Source organism: Papio anubis, chromosome 16, assembly GCF_008728515.1.
Source record: "Papio anubis isolate 15944 chromosome 16, Panubis1.0, whole genome shotgun sequence".
NCBI classification, from domain to species: Eukaryota; Metazoa; Chordata; class Mammalia; order Primates; family Cercopithecidae; genus Papio; species Papio anubis.
Genome location: NC_044991.1, coordinates 18,540,243 through 18,559,788, shown reverse-complemented (window position 1 = coordinate 18,559,788; position 19,546 = coordinate 18,540,243). Strand labels below are relative to the sequence as shown.

Below are 19,546 nucleotides of genomic sequence, written 5' to 3'. Positions count from 1 at the left end.
CCTGCTGGGCAGTGTCCTAGGAGCCGAAGATATAGGAAGGAAAAAACCAGACCAAAATCCCTGCCTTTGTAGAATTGACATTCTAGTGGAGAAAGAGAGACAATAAGATAAGACAATAAGGAAGAAGATATGTTAGTATATCTGTTTATGAAAAGTGCCACGGTGAACAAAAACGCAGGAAAGAGGATTGAGACTGGCAGTGTGGGGCTGCAATTTGAAATAGGGAGATCGGGGAAAGACACACTAAGGTGACTTCTCAGCAAAGACACAAAGAAGGTAAGTAAGAAAGACAGGCGAATAGTGTTCCATGCAGAGGATCAGCAAGAGCAGAGGCTCCGAGACAGGAGTGTGCCTGGCATTTTCAAGGAACATGTGGAAGCCAATGTGGTGGGGCAGAGTGGGCAAGGGGAAAAGGAATCGGACCCAAGGTCAAAGGTAGGTGGGACCATGTGGGGCCTCAGCACTGGGAGGACACACAAAACAGGAACAATGGGAGGCTACTGGGTAGAGCAGTGCCATGATCTGATGTATTTTAACAGGATCACTCTGGCTGCAGAGTGGAGAATCCTTAGTGGAGGAAAGAGTATGAGCAGAAATACCAGTTAGGAGACTCTACCACAATAAGCACATTTGGTGGCCAACCCAGGTTATAAGCAGAAGAGAGGATGAGAATTGGCTAGAGTAATCATTGTGCTTCTTATCAATTGGAATAAAGTGCATTGACCAAGTCCCAGGATGTGGAAAACACTTGATTCCCATGAACACATCTACCTTCTAAGAGATATGATAGAGACCTAGAAAGCAACGTGCTCAAGTTGCATCTCCAGGAAGTGATTCAAGATCCATGTTATCCCAGGTCTGTATGGCTCAAATTATTATCTTGTTTCCATAATCCTGTTTCCTTAGCAGTCTTTTCTCCCAAACCCTCTGCCTACACACAGAAGTCAGTCTCCAAAACCCAGCTCAGAGGTTGAGAGATGGTGCTCGCTTCCTTTCTGGGGATTTTGGGGCTCCGTGGTCCATCTGGCTGCCTGCCAACAGGACACTCCATCCCTTGGAACAGGATCCTGTCCCTGGGAAGCTAACCAGGCCTCTCTCTGCTGTCTGCTGTCCTTCCTCATTGGGCTGACACACCCTGCCACCCAGAGCTGCTCAGATCTGCCCTCCAGAGCTACCTCCTCCCAGGAACTGGGTCCAGTTTTTAACATCCTTTTCCCAATTTGATTGTTATCCATGCCTGCCTCTACTCTAACTCCTAACAGCAGCAAGGTCTTACCTTACTTTCTTCTTTAAAACAAAACAAACTACACATACACACGCAAACATATATATATATATATGTGTGTGTGTGTGTGTGTGTGTGTGTGTATATGTGTGTGTGTATATATATATGTGTGTGTGTGTGTGTATATATATATGGTTGGTGAAAAAATAATTGCAGTTACTGAAAAGTAGTGCCAAAAGTAGTGGCCAAAACCGCAATTACTTTTGCACCAAACTAATATATAGTCTTGAAACTGGCAGGGTGGAGCTGCAATTATGTCCCATGGTTTCACCCATATTTTCATACACGCCATCTCTGCAGACATGTTCCATGCTATTTCTCATTCGTGCATATATGGAAATGTTTCTTTCAACCAAGTAGTTGGTAGCCTATTTTTTTTCTTGAAGTACATTATTTGTTTTCATTTCTTTGCTTTTTTTAAAATGGTAAGTTATGAATGATGGCTCTAAAAAAGACTAGCTGAATGAATCTAAGTTACATATCCCTTTTCATAAGGCATGTTTTTTAAACCATAAAGGTATGTTTCAACATCCGATGTGTTCTAGTGACACAACTTGAGTAATAACAATAGCTACCATTTATTAAACACTTACCTCCTCTGGGCCAGACGCCTTGATATGCATCATCTTAATCTTCACATCTGCCTGAAAAATTGGTGTTAGGATCCCAGTTTTGCAAATTAAGAGACTAAGGTCCAGCTTGATGAAATGGTGTACCTAATGATACTTGGCAGAGGCAGTGAGGTGGCCCAAACCCAGTCCTGTCTGACCCCAAATTCCTGCATTTGTCTCTGCTCCACTTGCCTTTCCTTGATGATGCCTTTATAGAACTGAATAGACAGCCTTAATGAGGCAAAGAACATTGCTGAAGGTTCAGACCAGCAAGAAGTGAAATGAGCTGGCCAGGGCACTCCACTGGATTAAAGAGAATCTGGATCTTTTGGTTTATCAGGGAGGAGAGTGTCTGGCCTGGAGAGTCTGTGACTAAATCCTTCAAGAGTCAACGGCAAGCCTAGGGCAGTCCAGCAGAACCTGGAGCCTCCTCTCTCCATACTCCTCATGTGGTTTGAGAACTGTGGAAGACTGATTCAGGTCAGTGGGACAGGTCCTGAAAGATCACAGAGCGGGCATTTCACTTGTAACTGGGTGGTCTCCAGAAAAGCACAGACTGGCAACAGGGATAAAATCCCCTCTCATTTACAGGCTTCAAAAACAATCAGATTATTAACAAAGGGGACCAGGATGAACAAGAGGCACAGTTTTAGAACACAGCCTTAGATGAAGAACAGGCTTAGGAAGCCTCTGTTCCTACCCTCTCCAAACATATGAGTCCCTCTTTACCCTTTAGGGACAGTGGTACGCTTTGGAGTCGGGCAGCCCTGGCCTCAAGTTCTGGCTTACTAAGTATTAGTGGTGCAACTTTGAGCAAGTCACTTAACTTCCTGAGCTTCACTTTCTCCATCTGTAAAATGGGGACAATAATGGCTCCTCTTTCATAGGGTTATTATGAGGATTCGATAATGACAACAGCTAACACATAGTGCACATTCACCTGTGCCAGACACTGTTTTAAACATTTTACATGTAATTATCTCCCTCGCTAAGTAAGATAATGCATATAAAGTTCCTAACACAGTACTGGGTACTTATTAGGCATGTGATAGATAATTATATTACTGCTAAAGATGACAAGATCAGTGCCTGCTGAGGTTCCCACTTCATGACTTGATTCATGAGGTTTTCACACATTTTTTTTCTTAGGCTCCACCAGTCAGTCTTCCTATAGCTTTTACCCGGCTTTAACCTGTAGCAGGAGTCCACAGTGCTCCCTCTCACCCATGGCAGTTCTTTCCCAGAGACAGTTCCTAGGCACCCTCCTCACTCTCCACCTCTAGCCAAGTCTTCCTATGTGGGACAAATGCCCCCATACTTCCCCTGGCCATGAGTCTAGAGTCTGCTCATGGCTCTCCTCAAAAACATTACCCAGAACCAACCATGAAACTCTCCACCTGGGCCAGGAAGCATGTAGAGTATGGCCGCCCCTCTGTGCTCAGACCTCTGGACTGCTGTCCCCACTGTTCTTACAGTCCAGATTTACCCACATTTTGCTAGCAGGCACATCACCCCTTTGGCTTATAGGAAGCTCGTGGTTCTCCAAGAGCCCTAGGTTTGTTTTCTATGGGGATATTGTTGCTGACGCTTCAAACGAACAGCAAGCCACATCTCTCTAACGTTACTTATAAGCTGTTTAATTTGGGGGCCTCTGAATAGGATTGAAACATTTCACCTTTGACCATGTCCTGATGTTGCAGCCTGTTGAAGGCATCCTGCATGGTGAGTCTGTTGTCACTCATATTCACCATCTCTCTCAGTTAATGCCATTGCCATTGCACAATCAGGTTTTCTTTCTCGTCCTAAAGCATTATTCAAAATGTTAAATAGGAGAATGCCAAAGGTACAGCCCTGTGACTGCCCACACTAGGGATCATCTGCCCCCTCTGGTCCTACAATGAAACCTACTGAAAATTGCTCCCAGCTTCCACATTCTCCTGTCCTAATTTCTGTGTCTTGCACCCCCCAAAATCAAGAAAAGTCTTGCTAAACCCGTGCTGAAACCTTGATACATGCTATGTCCTAATTTCTCTGAGCTGTCAGATGAATAATTTCATGAATAAGGGTGATTGTAACTGGGCTGCCTCTTGGTGAACACACCCACTCCTAGGGAGCTCTGCTCTTCTTTGTGTGATCACACGTCGTTTGTACAATCAGCTCTTCTCAAATGCTGCTGATGATAAATACCCGAATCCCCTATTGCTGAAGTCACCGTTTTAGGCTCTCAGGAAACCTGAACTCTGCTGCATCCCCTGCCACCTAACCCTTCCCTTCACTTACCTCCCAAAGATCCTTCAGGTGCTCTTTCTGGATCCCAGCTACAGTGTCTTGCTGTCTTGACAGGTACTTACTCTGGCCCTGGAGACATAGGCTTATTGAAAGCATCTAGGTGCCCTCTAACAGTCTCCTCGTCTTTCATTTCATGCTTGTTCCACTATACTGTTTGCTGGTCATTCTCTACCAGTACATCCTGTGTGTCTCTGTGACAGACCTGGAGATGAGGAAGTTTTGCATTCTTTTCAACATCCATCCATGCTTTCTCCTAATGCACCACACGAAGTCCCTTTTGTGGTCCATGGCATTATCCCAATGCTTCAGCTTATTCTGGGATTGAGTGTCTGCAGGGTCCAACAGCTTCCTGCTACCTCCATTCCAGATCCTGACTTCCAGTTTCTCTCCATGGTCCTAAATATGTTTCGTATATTGTATTGAAATATAACAGACAGTTCAGTGAATTTTCCCAAAGTGAACACACTCATGTAATCAGCATTAAGAACCAGAACATTACCACCACCTAAAAGTCATGTTGCTGTCCGGTCACTCACCTTCCCAAGGGTAACCACCATGCTGGCCGCTAACACTGTAGATTGGGTTTTGCCTCTTCTTGGGCTTGATATAAATGGAATCTCTGTCTGTCCTCTTCGTGTCTGGCTTCTTTCACTCAACATTGTGAAATTCACCCATATTGTTGTATATGATTGTAGATCTTTTATTCTCATTACCGTATGGTTGCCTTAACCTTTCAAAAATCTGATGTCATTACAAAGATCCGAGTGTATGGTTTTCTCTCCACCTACCCCCAACCTGGCTGGTTGTGGTCTACCTGTATTTATTCCTGTCTATCTATTCTTACACTTCTCCATGCTATCCTTCATTTACCCTGCCAAACTGACCTTTCCAAATCATGTCACCACCCCCTCCAGCTCAATGCATTCAATGGCTCCCTATTACCTCTGGGGTACAAACTCCCATGCTTGGTATTATAAGCCATTTACAATGTGGCTGCAATGTTTCCAGCTTTAGCAACCAACTCTCTCTCCTCGCACCTTATTTATATTCTAACTACTTAGAATATATTAGCTGGCCCATAAACATGGACCCCTTTTCTGCCTCCATACCTTTGCTCATGCTATTCCTTCAGCTTGGAACGCTCTTCCCACTCTTTCTTCCACTGACAAAATCCTTTGAAACTCAGGTCAAATGTCACCTCCTTTGTGATACCTCCTCCAGTCACTCCAGCAGAAATAATTGCTACCTTTTCTCAGCATCCATAGTAAGGCTTGGTTCATGCTGAGACTTAATACTAATTACTTCTTTAAAAGTTAATTACCACATTTCACCATTCTAACACAGACATTCTTATTCACCTCTGGAATCAGGATGCACTTTGCCATTCGGTATCTTGTAATTGGATTTTTTTTTTTTTTTTTTTTTTTTTTTTTTGAGACGGAGTCTCTTTCTGTAGACCAAGCTGGAGTGCAGTGGTGGGATCTTGGTTAACTGCAAGCTCCGCCTCCCAGGTTCACGCCATTCTCCTGCCTCAGCCTCCCCGGTAGCTGGGACTACAGGAGCCCGCCACCATGCCCAGTTAATTTTTTGTATTTTTTTTTTTTTAAGTAGAGACGAGGTTTCACTGTGTTAGCCAGGATAGTCTTGATCTCCTGACCTCGCGATCCACCCGCCTCGTTATCCACCTGCCTCGGCCTCCCAAAGTGCTGGAATTACAGGCGTGAGCCACCACACCTGGCCGGAAGTATTTTATTTTCTTTCTTGTTGATACATAGAATAATGGTGTTCAAGATTCAGTGAAACATAATATTTCATTTTTATCTCAGCATATTCTAGGAAAGCTTGTCACACTGCATTGTACAGTTAGTTGTCTACAATTCTGTGTTCCTTTTCATGTGTGAGACCATAGACACACACAAAGCCAGCAATCTGTTGAATGAAAGAGATGTGTACCACGCACTAGTACCTGAACATTTACTAGGTCATGGGAGGCGGCGTGGCAGGGAAGACCTCTGAGTGTGGTTTTTCATGAGGTTCCTCACAAGGTTGAAAGAGTTACCCTTTCCTCCTGAGGTGCTGAGGCCCAGGAGACAGTGGTGGAGGGCTGGAGAGAGCCACAGAAGTCTCTCTTCCTTGTGGCTGGCTGTCACGTCAGCTTGCATCAGGGCAGGGGAGGAGAAGTTACATAGGATTAGTTTAATGCCCAATCCTTGATCAGCAAAGCAAGCTTCATTCAATTATAACATCATTCCTATTGGGTAAATAGGATTTGCTTCTCCGGGATCTGATTTATGGCCTAGTTTTCTGAAGCATGCTGTGACAGAAAGCAGTAGCATGCTGTTGTGCCAATCTTATCCCAAGCCTCTCTTTTTGAGTAACAACAGTGAGTCTTTTTTTTTTTTTTTTTTTTTTTGAAACAGAGTCTTGCTCTGTTGCCTAGACTGGAGTGCAGTGCCACAATATCTGCTGACTGCAAGCTGCACCTGCCGAGTTCATGCCATTCTCCTGCCTCAGCCTCCCAAGCAGCTGGGACTACAGGCGCCCGCCACCACGCCCGGCTAATTTTTTGTATTTTTTAGTTGAGATGGGGTTTCACCGTGTTAGCCAGGATGGTCCCTCGATCTCCTGACCTCGTGATACACCCACCTTGGCCTCCCAAAGTGCTGGGATTATAGGCGTGAGTCACCGCACCCGGCCAACAACAGTGAGCCTTTTCCTTTGCTTTTTCCTAAAGAAATCAATTATTTCTCCTGCCCCCACCACTCTATGTTTTTTTTTTTTTTTTTTAGTAGAGACGGGGTTTCACCGTGTTAGCCAGGCTGGTCTCAATCTCCTGACCTCGTGATCCTCCTGTCTCGGCCTCCCAAAGTACTGGGATTACAGGCTTGAGCCACCGCGCCCGGCCCACTCTATGTTATATTAAATAACAAAGGACACAGATAGGCTGGCATCTGACTCTAGTGGTATTTCAGTTACCTTTTGCCCATTTCTTAATATTTCAGACTTTCAAATTTCGTAGGTGGTTTAGGTAAAAGCCAGTATGTTTGTCTTAGTCCATGTGGGCTGCTATAGCAAAATACCTTAGACTGGGTAATTTACAAACAGAAATTTACTGCTGGCAGTTCTAGAGGCTGGAAAGTTCAAGAGCAAGGCACCAGCAGATTTGGTGCCTGGCGCGGACCTGCTCCTTGTAGATGGCGCCTTCTGTGTTCTTACATGGAGGGCAAGACTCCCTCAAGCCTCTTTCATAAGGGCACTAATCCCATTCAAGAGGATGGAGCCCCCACGACCCAATCACCTCCTAAAGGACCCACCTCTTGATACCACTGCAGTGAGGATTCGGTTTTAACACTATTTTTTATTTTTTTATTTTTATTTATTTATTTATTTCTGAGACAGAGCCTTGCTCTGTCGCCCAGGCTGGAGTGCAGTGGCGTGATCTCGGCTCACTGCAACCTCCACCTCCTGGGATCAAGTGATTCTCCTGCCTCAGCCTCCTGGGTAGCTGGGATTACAGGCACACACCACCACACCGGGCTAATTTTTCATATTTTTGGTAGAGACGGAGTTTCACCATGTTGGTCAGGCTGGTCTCGAACTCCTGACCTCAAGTGATCCACCACCTTGGCCTTCCAAAGTACTGGGATTACAGGCATGAACCATTGTGCCCAGCTGGTTTTAATACAAATTTTAGAGGGACATAAACACTGGGACCGTAGCAGCGTCCTATCGATTTTTCACATGCTTCTGAAATTTGGAATTACAACATAGTCAAATGCTTTGGGATGATTCACTTTATCTGATGAATGATACTCTCATATGTTGTGCAAGATACTGCACTATCCTGCCTGCACAAGACCCCGTGAATTCAGAAGAATCTGTGGCTGTGTTTCAAGGATTGGTTGAGGAGAAAGTTTGCTCCTGTGTTCATTAGGATTACTGAACAAGGTAACAGTTTTACAAGGTTTCCTCCAGTTTCAGGTTGGCTTTATAAAGAATCACTATATTTATCAGGTATTGCTTTCTGTTGGGTGGTTTTCCTGGGTATTTCAAGGGCATGGGGATTGCCAGACCTATGAGCATGATAAAGTTCAATTGCGTGGTCATCTGGACTTCCTCTGAGGAGTTTCTTTGATAGATATCTTTATTTTGTCAGGATCCAGGAAAGCACTTACTTCTTTCATATGGTGTTCATTATCTTTTAGCAAATTAGATGCCTCTGGGAATTTTCTAAATTCCATCTTCTCCTTCAGAAAATGGATACCATCGCTTGCAATGTGAAAAACACAATAAAAAGTTTCCTTCTGCCAAGAGTAGCAAACTCTGGCTAATAGGTCTAAGGATAAGGAATAACTGGGGTGGGGAGGGGGCAAAAACAGATTTATTTTTCACTTCATACCCTTCTATACTGTTTGAATTGTCTTTTACCATAGCATATATTTCTTTTTTTTTTTTTAAAGGTTCTTGTATCACTTTGCCTTTTTTTTTTATTGCTTTTGTTTCCATTTTTCTCCTTTTTTTCTTTTCCTTTTCTGAAGTTTGTGCAAAGGATGATAAATTCAGTTCATTTAAAAAAAAATCTCCAACAACAAAACAGCAACCGACCCAGCATATTTGGTTTCTGTATTTACTATTGATTTTCGTGTTTCAGTTTTCTTTTTATCTCTGCTCTGGTCTTTCTCAATATTAGATTTACTCTTATGATAGAAATAAAATTATAAAAAAACGATGTCAGCATCTCTAAACTTTGGGAGGGGGAGCTGTTAGGAACGCTTTAGAGAATCTGAGTGGAGGGGTGGGGGTGGTAGCTCACACCTGTAATCCCAGCACTTTGGGAGGCTGAGGTGGGCAGATCACCTGAGGTTAGGAGTTTGAGACCAGCTTGACTAACATGGCAAAACCACATCACTACTAAAACTACAAAAATTAGCTGAGCATGGTGGCATGCACCTGTAGTTCCAGGTACTCAGGAGGCTGAGGCAGGAGAATCACTTGAACCTGGGAGGTGGAGGCTGCAGTGAGCCGAGATCACACCATTGCACTCCAGCGTGGGTGACAAAGTGAGACTCTGTCTCAAAAAAAAAGAAAGAAAAAGAAAAAAAAACCCACCTATTTCCTTCAATGGATTGTGGGATTAAATAGTGTATGTGGATCACTTCACATAATGCCCTAATCCCCTTTTTGTTCTTTTTTTTTTGAGACAAGTCTTGCTCTGTCACCCAGGCTGGAGTACAGTAGCGTGATCTTGGCTCACCGCAACATCTGCTTCCCGGGTCCCGGGTTCAAGCGATTCTCCTGCCTCAGCCTCCCAAGTAGCTGGGATTACAGGCGCCCACCACCACACCTGGCCAATTTTTTTGTATTTTTAGTAGAGACAGGGTTTCGCCATGTTGGCCAGGCTGGTCTTGAACTCCTGGCCTCAGGTAATCCGCCCACCTCGACCTCCCAAAGTTTTAGGATTACAGGCGTGAGTCACCATGCCCCGCCCCTCCTGGAGACTTGCTGCTCACTTCCCGCAAACCTGGCCTGAGGTGATTTGGAAATGGGGCCCCTTCCTTGGAGAGGAGAAGAGAGGCTTGCTGTGGGGTTTGGGCAGCTCCCTCGGCTCTCCAGCTGCCATGTGCTTGTCTGCATGATGAGGCTGTTAGGTGGCATCTGATGCTTTCTCCCAGGGCTGGTGCTCTCTTCTTCCGTGAACTCTGGGATTGAATTAGGGGTGGGGATTGCCATTTTGCAATTTCTAAGGAGTCCTTTTTTTTTTTTTTTTTTTTTTTTTTGAGACAGAGTCCTGCTCTGTCACCCAGGCTGGAGTACAGTGACGTGATCATGGCTCACTGTAGCGTTGACCTCCTAGGCTCACTGTAGCGTTGACCTCCTCCCACGTCAGCCTCCTGCATAGCTGGGACTACAGGCACGCACCTGGCCAATTTTTCATTTTTTTATAGAGATGGGGTTCCACCATGTTGCCCAGGCTGGTCTCGAACTTATGGGCTCAAGCAATCCTCCTACCTTGGCCTCCCAAAGTGCTGGGATTACAGGCGTGAGCCACCTCACCTGGCCATCTGGGGAGTTTTGAATCATCAAAGGTCTAGAGTTGGTGCCCCAAATCTCTGGAATCCTCTTAGAGCGTGGGCTGGGATGGGCTGTGACCCCAAGGTCAGCCCTGCCAGGTGCGAACAGGTGAGCAACACCTGCTCCTTCTCAGGCCACCCATTCACTCCACCTGTTGGAGTCTTCGTTCCTGGATCCAGTGCCCTCTTCCCTCCCCAGCACTCTGCCAGGTCTGCTGGGCTCATGACCTTTCTCCCTTCCACATTGGCCCCAGCACAGGCATGAGGGTCATCACGACCCTCATCTCCATGTCTGTCCCCTTGGAGCTTGGAATTGAGCCATGTGCATACACTTGGGGCCTGGTGGTTCCCACACTGCAGCTGGGCTCGCATGTCCCTGCCTCTCAGCTTAGCATCCATGGTATGTGGGGCAGCAAGTGCCCAGATCTGAAGACATCCCTGCCCCTGTCCACCTCTGCCTTCTGATCAGCTTTCTGCCTTGGCCTGTCCTCTTCCTTGTCCATTCTTCCAGTTGACTTGAGCCTTGACAGCAACCACCACCCCCACAAGGTGACCAGCCATTGTGTTTTTGCCATGTACCAGGCACTGTGCTAAGTGCTTTCTGGGTGTTATTCTTAACACCCCATGAGGTAGGTAGTAGTCACACCGTTTTACAGATGAGGAAACTGACGCACAGAGAGGTGAGATAACCTGACCACGTAGCGAATCAGGAGTGGTGCTGGAGTGTTGATTAGCAGGAGCGTTGATTAGCAATTGCGTCCCATTCCCCTCTCCCTGCAGCCCCTCCCTGGCAACCACTTATCACCATTCTGTCTGTGGATTTGCCTGTTCTGTGCATTTCATGGAAGTGGAATCACACAACATGCGGCCTTTTGTGCCTGGCTCCTTTCACTTGGCATCATGCTTTCTAGGTGCATCCGTGTGTAGCATGCATCAGGACTTCATTCCTTTTCTTTCTGTTGTCTTTATAGTCAAACGCTATCATTGTTTATTTTGTTTATTTTTATTTTTGAAAACTAATTATTTTTACTTCTTTTTATGGGTGAACAATATTCCACAGTATGGAACAACCGAATTTCATTTATCTGTTTGTTGGCGGATGGACACTTAGTTTCCCCCGTTTGGCCATTATGAATCGTGTTTCTTGTTCCTTTTGGTTTGGTTTTCCCGAGAAACTCTTTGCAGTGCCCAGTTGTCTGTATTCCTCTAGCTTGGCTATTTGGAAAGCAAGAGAAAGCATAGCTGAGCGTGGGTGGGTGGGTGGTTGGGAGGGGTGTGGGGAGGGATGCAGAAAAGGGGAGTTGCAGGCTTTGGGAGAACCCTGCGCTGGGGGGAGCCTTACACCTGGCCCCAGAGCCATCTGCTGCTAGGCGAGTGTTTTTCCTGTGGTTGATTATTAATTAGGGACCTGTCTTCATCTCAGGCAACTCTTCCCGAGCACAAACTCTGTCTTTCCACACACCTTGGAATAAAAGGATTGGAGAAAGAGAGTGAAGGGGTCCCTCTGATCAGTGGTCCAGGGCATGATACAGAGGTCTCAGTTGTTCAGGAATCTCTGTCTCTGGGGAAGCAAATTCATTTTCCCCCCAGATCCTTCACTCATTGGAATCGGATTCTGCAAATCACTCACCATCTCTAAGTGATACTCAGTGCCCCCCACTGGAAAATCTGAGCGGCGGCCCCTCCTCTGCCCACCCTGCCGGGCTGATGTGGGGATTCCCGGAGATAATAGCAGATGTCCTCCAGAAGTTGTAAGGCAGCACACCCACGTAAAAGATGAACAGGGACCCATCCTCCACTGGCCTGGAGCCACCCAAACAGCCTCTCCGTGTTCAGCCACTACTAAGTGTCCAGCTTATTCCTTCCGGCATTTAGTAAACCCTTAACATATCACTACTGAAGTTCTGATTCTCTTTCTTAATATTCTCCTGCATGTAGTGATTTTTCTAGCCCCACACTGTGATATTAATAAGTAGGCCCTATGAACGTTTTAACATGACAGTGCAGAGATCTGAGGATCGAGGGATTGCATGACCTTCCCAGGTCCACGTGTCTCTAGTGGGACTGGGATCCAGGCCCCCACTACACCAGCCCTCTGCCTTTCTGTATCGCCTCATCTATGTGAAGGCATCGCCCACGCAGTCTTTCTAATCCACGTATAAAGTGCTCACTGAACTCCATGATCTTCCTGAGACCCAACTTTGATTCAGATGACCCTGTTTGGAAGCCAGTAAACAATGAGATCAGAAGTTAGAACTCAGAACCAATGATCACAGTTCTCCCTCTGGTCTTTCTGTCAGTAACATATCAGTGGCTCTCTGCATTGCAAAAAGATTAACCAGGATCTTCTCTGATAGAGACTTTAAGAAGATACAGCGTCTACACCAAGAGGCACGTGACACAACCTGGACTCTGGGCAAACCACCGGGTGCACCCATATGAAGGTACCGTGGAAATTTATTACGTTGATTTAAGAATAACAATTGTGGATTATATTCAGTGTCCCATATGTAAGAGGAAGCTATGAATAAGTTAAGCCATATGTTCAAATGTGCCAGAGTTTTTATTTGCCTAGTCAAGAAGTATTGCTGAAATCACAAAATTAAATACACATTTAAAAGTCAATTTTGGTTCACATTTAATAGTAAGACAATCTTTCCAGCTAATGTCTAGACATGACTCAATTGTTGTACATTATTGTGAAGAGATCTCCCTGAAACAGTCATGCTATATTACAATTTAAAAAATGAATATGTTTCTTTAACCAAGAATTTTAGACTGACATAAAGATTGAGCATGTGATATACAAAGTTCCCATATTATTCTATTCTGTCACCCTACCTTATAATTCCACCTAACTTTCCCATCTTACATTACCGTGTTGTATTTGCTAAAATTAATGTGCAAATATTGATACATTCGTATCTAAAGTCTACCATTCACATAGTGTTCTTTCTTCCTGTTACACAGTTCTATGAATTTTGAAATATTTGCCATGTTATGTTTACCATTTTGATCTCCAAAACTTCCCTCTTCTTTACTTGTGAATCTCTGTCCTCTTTCTCCAGAAATCTTGCCAACTACTGATATTTTTACCATCCCCTTGGTTTTGCCTTTTCCAGAATGTCATATAGTTGGAGTCATATATTAGGGTGGTGCAAAAGTAATTGTGGTTTCCCCATTCTTTTAATACCAAAAAGCGCAATTACTTTTGCACCAACCTAGTATTATGTAGCTTTTTCAGATGAACTTACTTCACTAATCAATATACTTAAAGTCACCCTGCTCTGCTGCCTTTCTGTACGGTCTCATCCACTTGAAGCCATGCCCTCACAGTCTTTCTGATACATGCCTTTGTCTTTTCTATGCCTTGATGGAGAACTCCTTTAAATCATAGAATAATATTGTGTTTTATGGATGATTATTTTTTTCATTCACCTTTTGAACATCTCGCTTCTAGTTTGGGTGGTTATAGATAAAGCTGCTGTAAACATTCCTGTGCAGGCTTTGTGTGGACGTAACTTTTCATCTCAACTGAGTACATACCCAAGAGCATAATTTTTGGATTATATTGTGAAAATATGTTGGGATTGGTAAGAATTTGGTGGATTTCATAAGAGAAATCATTTGGTTCTGGTGTTGTCTTTTTTGGAAAGTTCTTAATGTTAATTCAATTAATAGGCAGAGGCTGTTCAGATGATCTGTTTCTAGTGCGAACTTGGGAAGATTATGTCTCTCAAGGAATTGATACATTTCACCTAGGTTATCAAACTGTGGGAATAGAGTCATTCATAACAGTCCCAGATTATCCTTTTAATGCTCAACAGTTTGGTAGACATGGCCCCTCTTTTATTTCTGATATTAACAATGTGTGTCATCTTTTTTTGCTTTGTTAGCCTGCATATTTATTAATTGTAACAATTACAATTAATAATTACAATAATTAATTGGGGGAATTATCATTGTTAATGTAGATGAACGCACATCCAGGAAAATGCTACCTACACTGAGCAATGATGGCGACAACTTGTCTTTTCAGTTCTGGATAGGACATAGGCATTTATCCAGCTCTCTGTTCAAATACACACACATGCACCACACACGTATACACACACACTCACACTTTTACTATGAATGAAATCTATTGCACTCTTATCATTTATAAAATCACATAATCCGGCTGGGTGCGGTGGCTCACGCCTGCAATCCCAGCACTTTGGGAGGCCGATGCAGGTGAATCATGAGGTCAAGAGTTCGAGACCAGCCTGGCCAACATGGTGAAACCCTCTGTCTACTAAAAATACAAAAAATTAGCTGGGGTTGATGGTGAGTGCCTGTAATCCTAGCTACTCAGGAGGCTGAGGAAGGAAAATCACATAATCCATTAGGTGATATTCCAATGTTTATTTAACTCATAACTTCTATAATACATTAATTTGAACTTACAGAAATAAAAAAGTAAAGCATTTGGAAATTGATCCCAGAATACAGGACATTTCTATAGGAAACAAGATGTGAACATAAGACTCAATGAGTTGGATGGTGGCAATAATTAATACTTAGGACTTAAGTTATAATCTAATCAAATTAGATTAAGTACAATCATGACATGTCCCGTATTTTTCTCCTATGACTTTGTATAATGCTTTTACCAAGTAGAAAGTTTCCAAGTCTACTCACCCAAGTAATTTTCTTACCCTGTTTTTTGTTTTTTTGCAGTGGGGGTTTGTTTGGCCTCCCCAGGATGGACTGGAGCATCAGTAGTGCCTTGGTTCATCACAGGACAGATACTCAAGACACCCTGATCACCATTAGGTGGAATTGAAGGAGCCAAAAACGGGCGCAGTGGCTCCTCAGCAGAGACTGTCCTGAATGTATAGACATGGGAACCACCTTCAGCATCAAAAAAGGAAACATTCTGCATGCCCATATCCAGAAAAATCCCCACTCGCTGTAGCTTGCCATCTACGAAGAGGAAAGTCAGCGGCACCGTGCTGGCAGAGAGGCGGCTTCCAGCCCTCAAACTCACAGTCCAGAATCCATGCTCTGTGGTCAGCTGGATCCTCCCTTTGCGGTGAACAGATTCTCTGCAGATTCCCAGGTCCCATTCTGTGCTTGTTCCCACGTCCACCTCCCAGTAGTGGCGGCCACAGGTAAAGCGAGAGGAGCCCAGGACACAAATGGACAAGTCAAATCTCTCGGCAAAGTCTTGCCGATTCTGTCTGATGCGCCCACTTCGGACGTTCCTGAGGTCCTCAGAAATGAGGAGGAAGTTGTTGGCTGTGTTGGCATCCAAGGTCATATCCACTGTGAAAAGGAAAAAAGGTTGCTCAGCAAATGGACCGAAGCCCACCCCATGCTTCTCCTCTACTTCAAAGGCCCAAATGTCTCTTGACTTTAGTTTCTTTAATTCTCCCCCAAAATCAAAACTTCATGAGGCAACTTCCTTGACTAGTTCAAATTCTCACAGGTATGCTTTGTAGCAATACCCGACTCTTATTCACGGTAGCAATTCTTATTTTACTTTATGTCACATGTTTGCTTCATTGGACTTTTCTTCATTTAGAGTGGAGGGTCTCTGAAGGCAGACACCATGACCCCCTTTCTACCACCTTGATGCAGGAACAAATAAATAATAAGACAATGCAAGTGGTCGATATTAAATGATATTTGTTTCCACGTTTTATTGCTTCAATTTAACTAGTATCTAGAGCATGATTCCAGGCCTTTGTTTTCCATGTTTGTAAACAAATTAATTGTGCACAGTTCTGACAGCAGATGGGACATCTCTGCAGCTGACAATGTGATGACAGAGGAAGGAGGCGGTGAGATCTGGCCTAGAGAAAATTAATTGTCCAGAACATTCAGGAAAAGAAATCTACAGAACGTATAATCCTTCAAGTCAAAAAACTGATATGATCACCAATATAGATTTTATAGATTACAGTAAAACTTGAGGGGATTGATTGCTGTTTGATGGTGAGTTAGGGAATGAAATGAATGAACATGGGCAAGGAAGGAGGAAGACGGTTCCAAACATGACTTGGCCAGGGTGAATGTGTCCTCCATATTTCAGCAGAGAGACAGGTACTGGTAGGTGGATGAGTAGAGATTGTGTCAGGGCAGAAGCTACTAGTGTCAGGGACATCATAGAGGCCCACCACCATTTATAGGTGTAATTCTTTGCCCAGGCTGACCATAATCTGTTCATTTAAATGTCCCTTTTCTCCGGAGTTATGGAGAGTGATAGTATTTTCTGTAGCCAGGACCCCTGTTGAAGCCCATGGTGCATGGATGAGGAGACCAGCGTCTGCAGCTCTCCCCACAGTCACAGAAACCACAGGTGCTCCATTCCAAACTCTTCCCAACCCTGGGGTGAGGTTGTTTGGTGCAATGGATGCCAATATTCACTGTGCATTAGAATTACCAGGCCCATTTTAATGTCAGAGTCCTGGGAACCTTTGCTAAAGAGAAATTCAAATTCAGTTGCTCTATGTTTTTGCTACTCAGCAAAGTCCCTAAGCCAGTGGGAACAATCCTGAGACCTCCTAGTTCAGAATCTGCCTTTTAACAAGATTTCCAGGTAATTTAAGCACACTAAGTTTAGAGAATCCCTTGTCTAACCCATGACATAGACATCGCGTTTTTGTTTGTTTTTGTTTTGGAGATCACCAGGTGATTCTGTGTGTTGTCAGGGCTGCGAATCTGATGATGAAGAAGCATCTCAATTTTAGATGCCAGACAGCAGCTAATCCCCATATGGAATGGGGGGCCAATTGCACAAATGATTTTTCCTGGTCTGGTCGTGGGAAGGGGGCAGGGTATATAGATTCCTTACCTTGGAACTTGCGCATCCTTGGGTTCATCTGCAGAATCTTCTTCAGCTTGGGCTCCAGTTCCTTGATGTGGGAAACCAGCCTCTCTAGCTGCCGACTGGGCCTGACTTTGTTCTTCTGAGAGACCGCAGAACAGCAACAGCAAAGTAGGTCCTCCCCACGGGGCTCCTTCTGCAGTGAGTTGATGCACTTGAGGCAGACGCTGCATCCACACTCCAGGGACATTGGTTTTTCTAGATAGTCTGAGCAGACGGGACAGCTGCTCGCTTCTTGGAAGAGTGCAGCCATGTCCACTGCCAGGGGAAAAGTGCACAAGGGAAGAAAATTTCCATGAGATGAAAGCCTGTCAGTTGTGACAAGTGACAACCTTTTCATGCATACAGGTATTGTGTCCAGCTTTGTCACTCCTAGAACAAGGCTGTGAGTACAAACACTCAAGTACATCCCCCCACCCCCGTCTTCAGAGATCTGAAGTTCTACTGGGAAGGAAGTCACAAATCATCACTGTGCTCTGAGCTGAGGTGGAGGAAGGGTTCATTCTCCTGAGCCAGGAGACCCAGCAGCTGAGCCTGAGCCAGTGACACGGCAGCACCCATGTGAGGAGCAGAGAGCTGGGGTCACTTCACCTCCTCCTAGGGCAGCCCGAGCGAGAGACTGATTGATGAACATAAGAATTAGCGGTTGGGAGGCCAGGCGTGCCTGTAATCCCAGCACTTTGGGGGGCCGAGGTGGGTGGATCATCTGAGGCCATCAAAAGTTTGAGATCAGCCTGATCAACATGGTGAAACCCCATCTCTACTGAAAATACAAAAGAATTAGCCAGGCGCGGTGGCAGACGCCTGTAATCCCAGATACTTGGGAGGCTGAGGCAGGAGAATCACTTGAACCTGGGAGGCAGAGGTTGCAGTGAGCCGAGATTGTGCCATTGCACTCCGGCCTGGGCAACAGAGTGAGACACCATCTCAAAAAAAAAAAAAAAAAAAAAAAAGGAAAAGAGGTGCTGGATGCAGTAGCTCACATCTGTAATCCCAGCACTTTGCAAGGCCGAGGCAGGAAGATCCCTTGAGCCCAGGAGTTTGAGACCAGTCTGGGCAACACAGGAAGACCCCGTCTCTACAGATAATACAAAAATTAGCAGTGAGCAGAGATCACGTCAGGTCTCTCCAACCTGGACAACAGAGTTAAGACCCTGTCTCACCAAAAAAAAAAAAAAAAAAAAATTACATCCTTCTCCAGCCTTGGAAATGAATACCAAATTGACTGCCACCACTCCTAGACTGGGGATCCAGGGTGACTGGTTTTCATCTCTGAGGCAGCGCTCAGACAGCCCTTGTTGAATTCATTAATTACAAATTTCTCTCATTCATCCCCCCAAGTCATAACCCCCATTTCTAGACATCTAAGGAGGAAAAACACACACAGGCATGGACTCACCTCTTCTGCTGGAAGCTCCTCTGTCCTCCAGCTGCTTCCACCAGGAGCTCAGGTCTTGTGGGGAAGGGGCACACGAGGGCCTTTTATTGGTGAGATTCCCACCTCCCACGGGTCACACCCTGCCACGCCCTCTAACCTAATGAGGCTTTGATTTGATTATAACCGGGAGTTAGGTTTTAATTGGTGATATATCTCCAGTTCACTGTAACTTTACTAAATCCTCCATCCTGACAGTGTATCTTTCTTTCATATGAAGGTAAGATTAAATTGCCTTTATATTAAATTAGGCTTAATGTACTAACTTCAAAAGCTTATTTTAGAGATGTTTCCATCACTTGTCAGGAAAGATAATTCCTGTAATATGTTGTAGGCTTCAAGCTTTGCTTGGAATCCTAAAGTATTAAGTATGATTGGATTTGCAATTTTACAAAATGGTTTAAATTCGTATACATCAGACTCAAAGGTAATAAGGGCATGCATCCCATTGAGGAAATTCTAGGTAATTTTTTTTTTATTTCCATTGGTTTTTTTCTGGTTTTGAAAAAATTTCATAATTCTTAGGAAAAAATTGGATAATTACTATTTTGACAAATGACCCTTAAGCTTCTTGGACCTTGAGTACTTCAGAGAGTGTTAGGATAAAAACCACAATTAAAAAAAAAAAAAAAAGATGATTTTCTTGTGAAACTTGAGTTCTCAAATAGAAACTGCTACCCGTGATGTGAGTTGTGCTTTCTTCCATTTGAATCAACCCCGAACCTTTTCCTTTTCATGCCTTTCTGTGTAGTGGGATCTTTACTGCTTTGTTTTCAAATTTCAAATAATTTGAATATAATCTTATCATTTTCCCTATCCCCTTTGGCACATATTAAAGGAATTTTCTCTTTTTGCGTAATTAAATATAAAGACCTAATTTTGGTCAGCTTTAAAGATGATCCCTCATGGGATTGGAGGACTTTGAGACACTCAGGTCTTGTTTTGGTTTACTTTTTTTTCTCTTTACTTTCAGTTGACATGTAA

At 44.2% G+C, this 19,546-nt stretch overlaps 1 protein-coding gene across 1 annotated transcript; it reads right to left on the bottom strand.

Moving 5' to 3' along the window:
• Window positions 1-14,949: 14,949 nt before the first annotated feature.
• Window positions 14,950-17,467, bottom strand: RFPL1 (ret finger protein-like 1). Its single transcript, NM_001168719.1, is given in 2 exon segments — window positions 14,950-15,563; window positions 17,095-17,467. Coding segments are annotated over 2 exon segments (987 nt in total).
• Window positions 17,468-19,546: the final 2,079 nt, after the last annotated feature.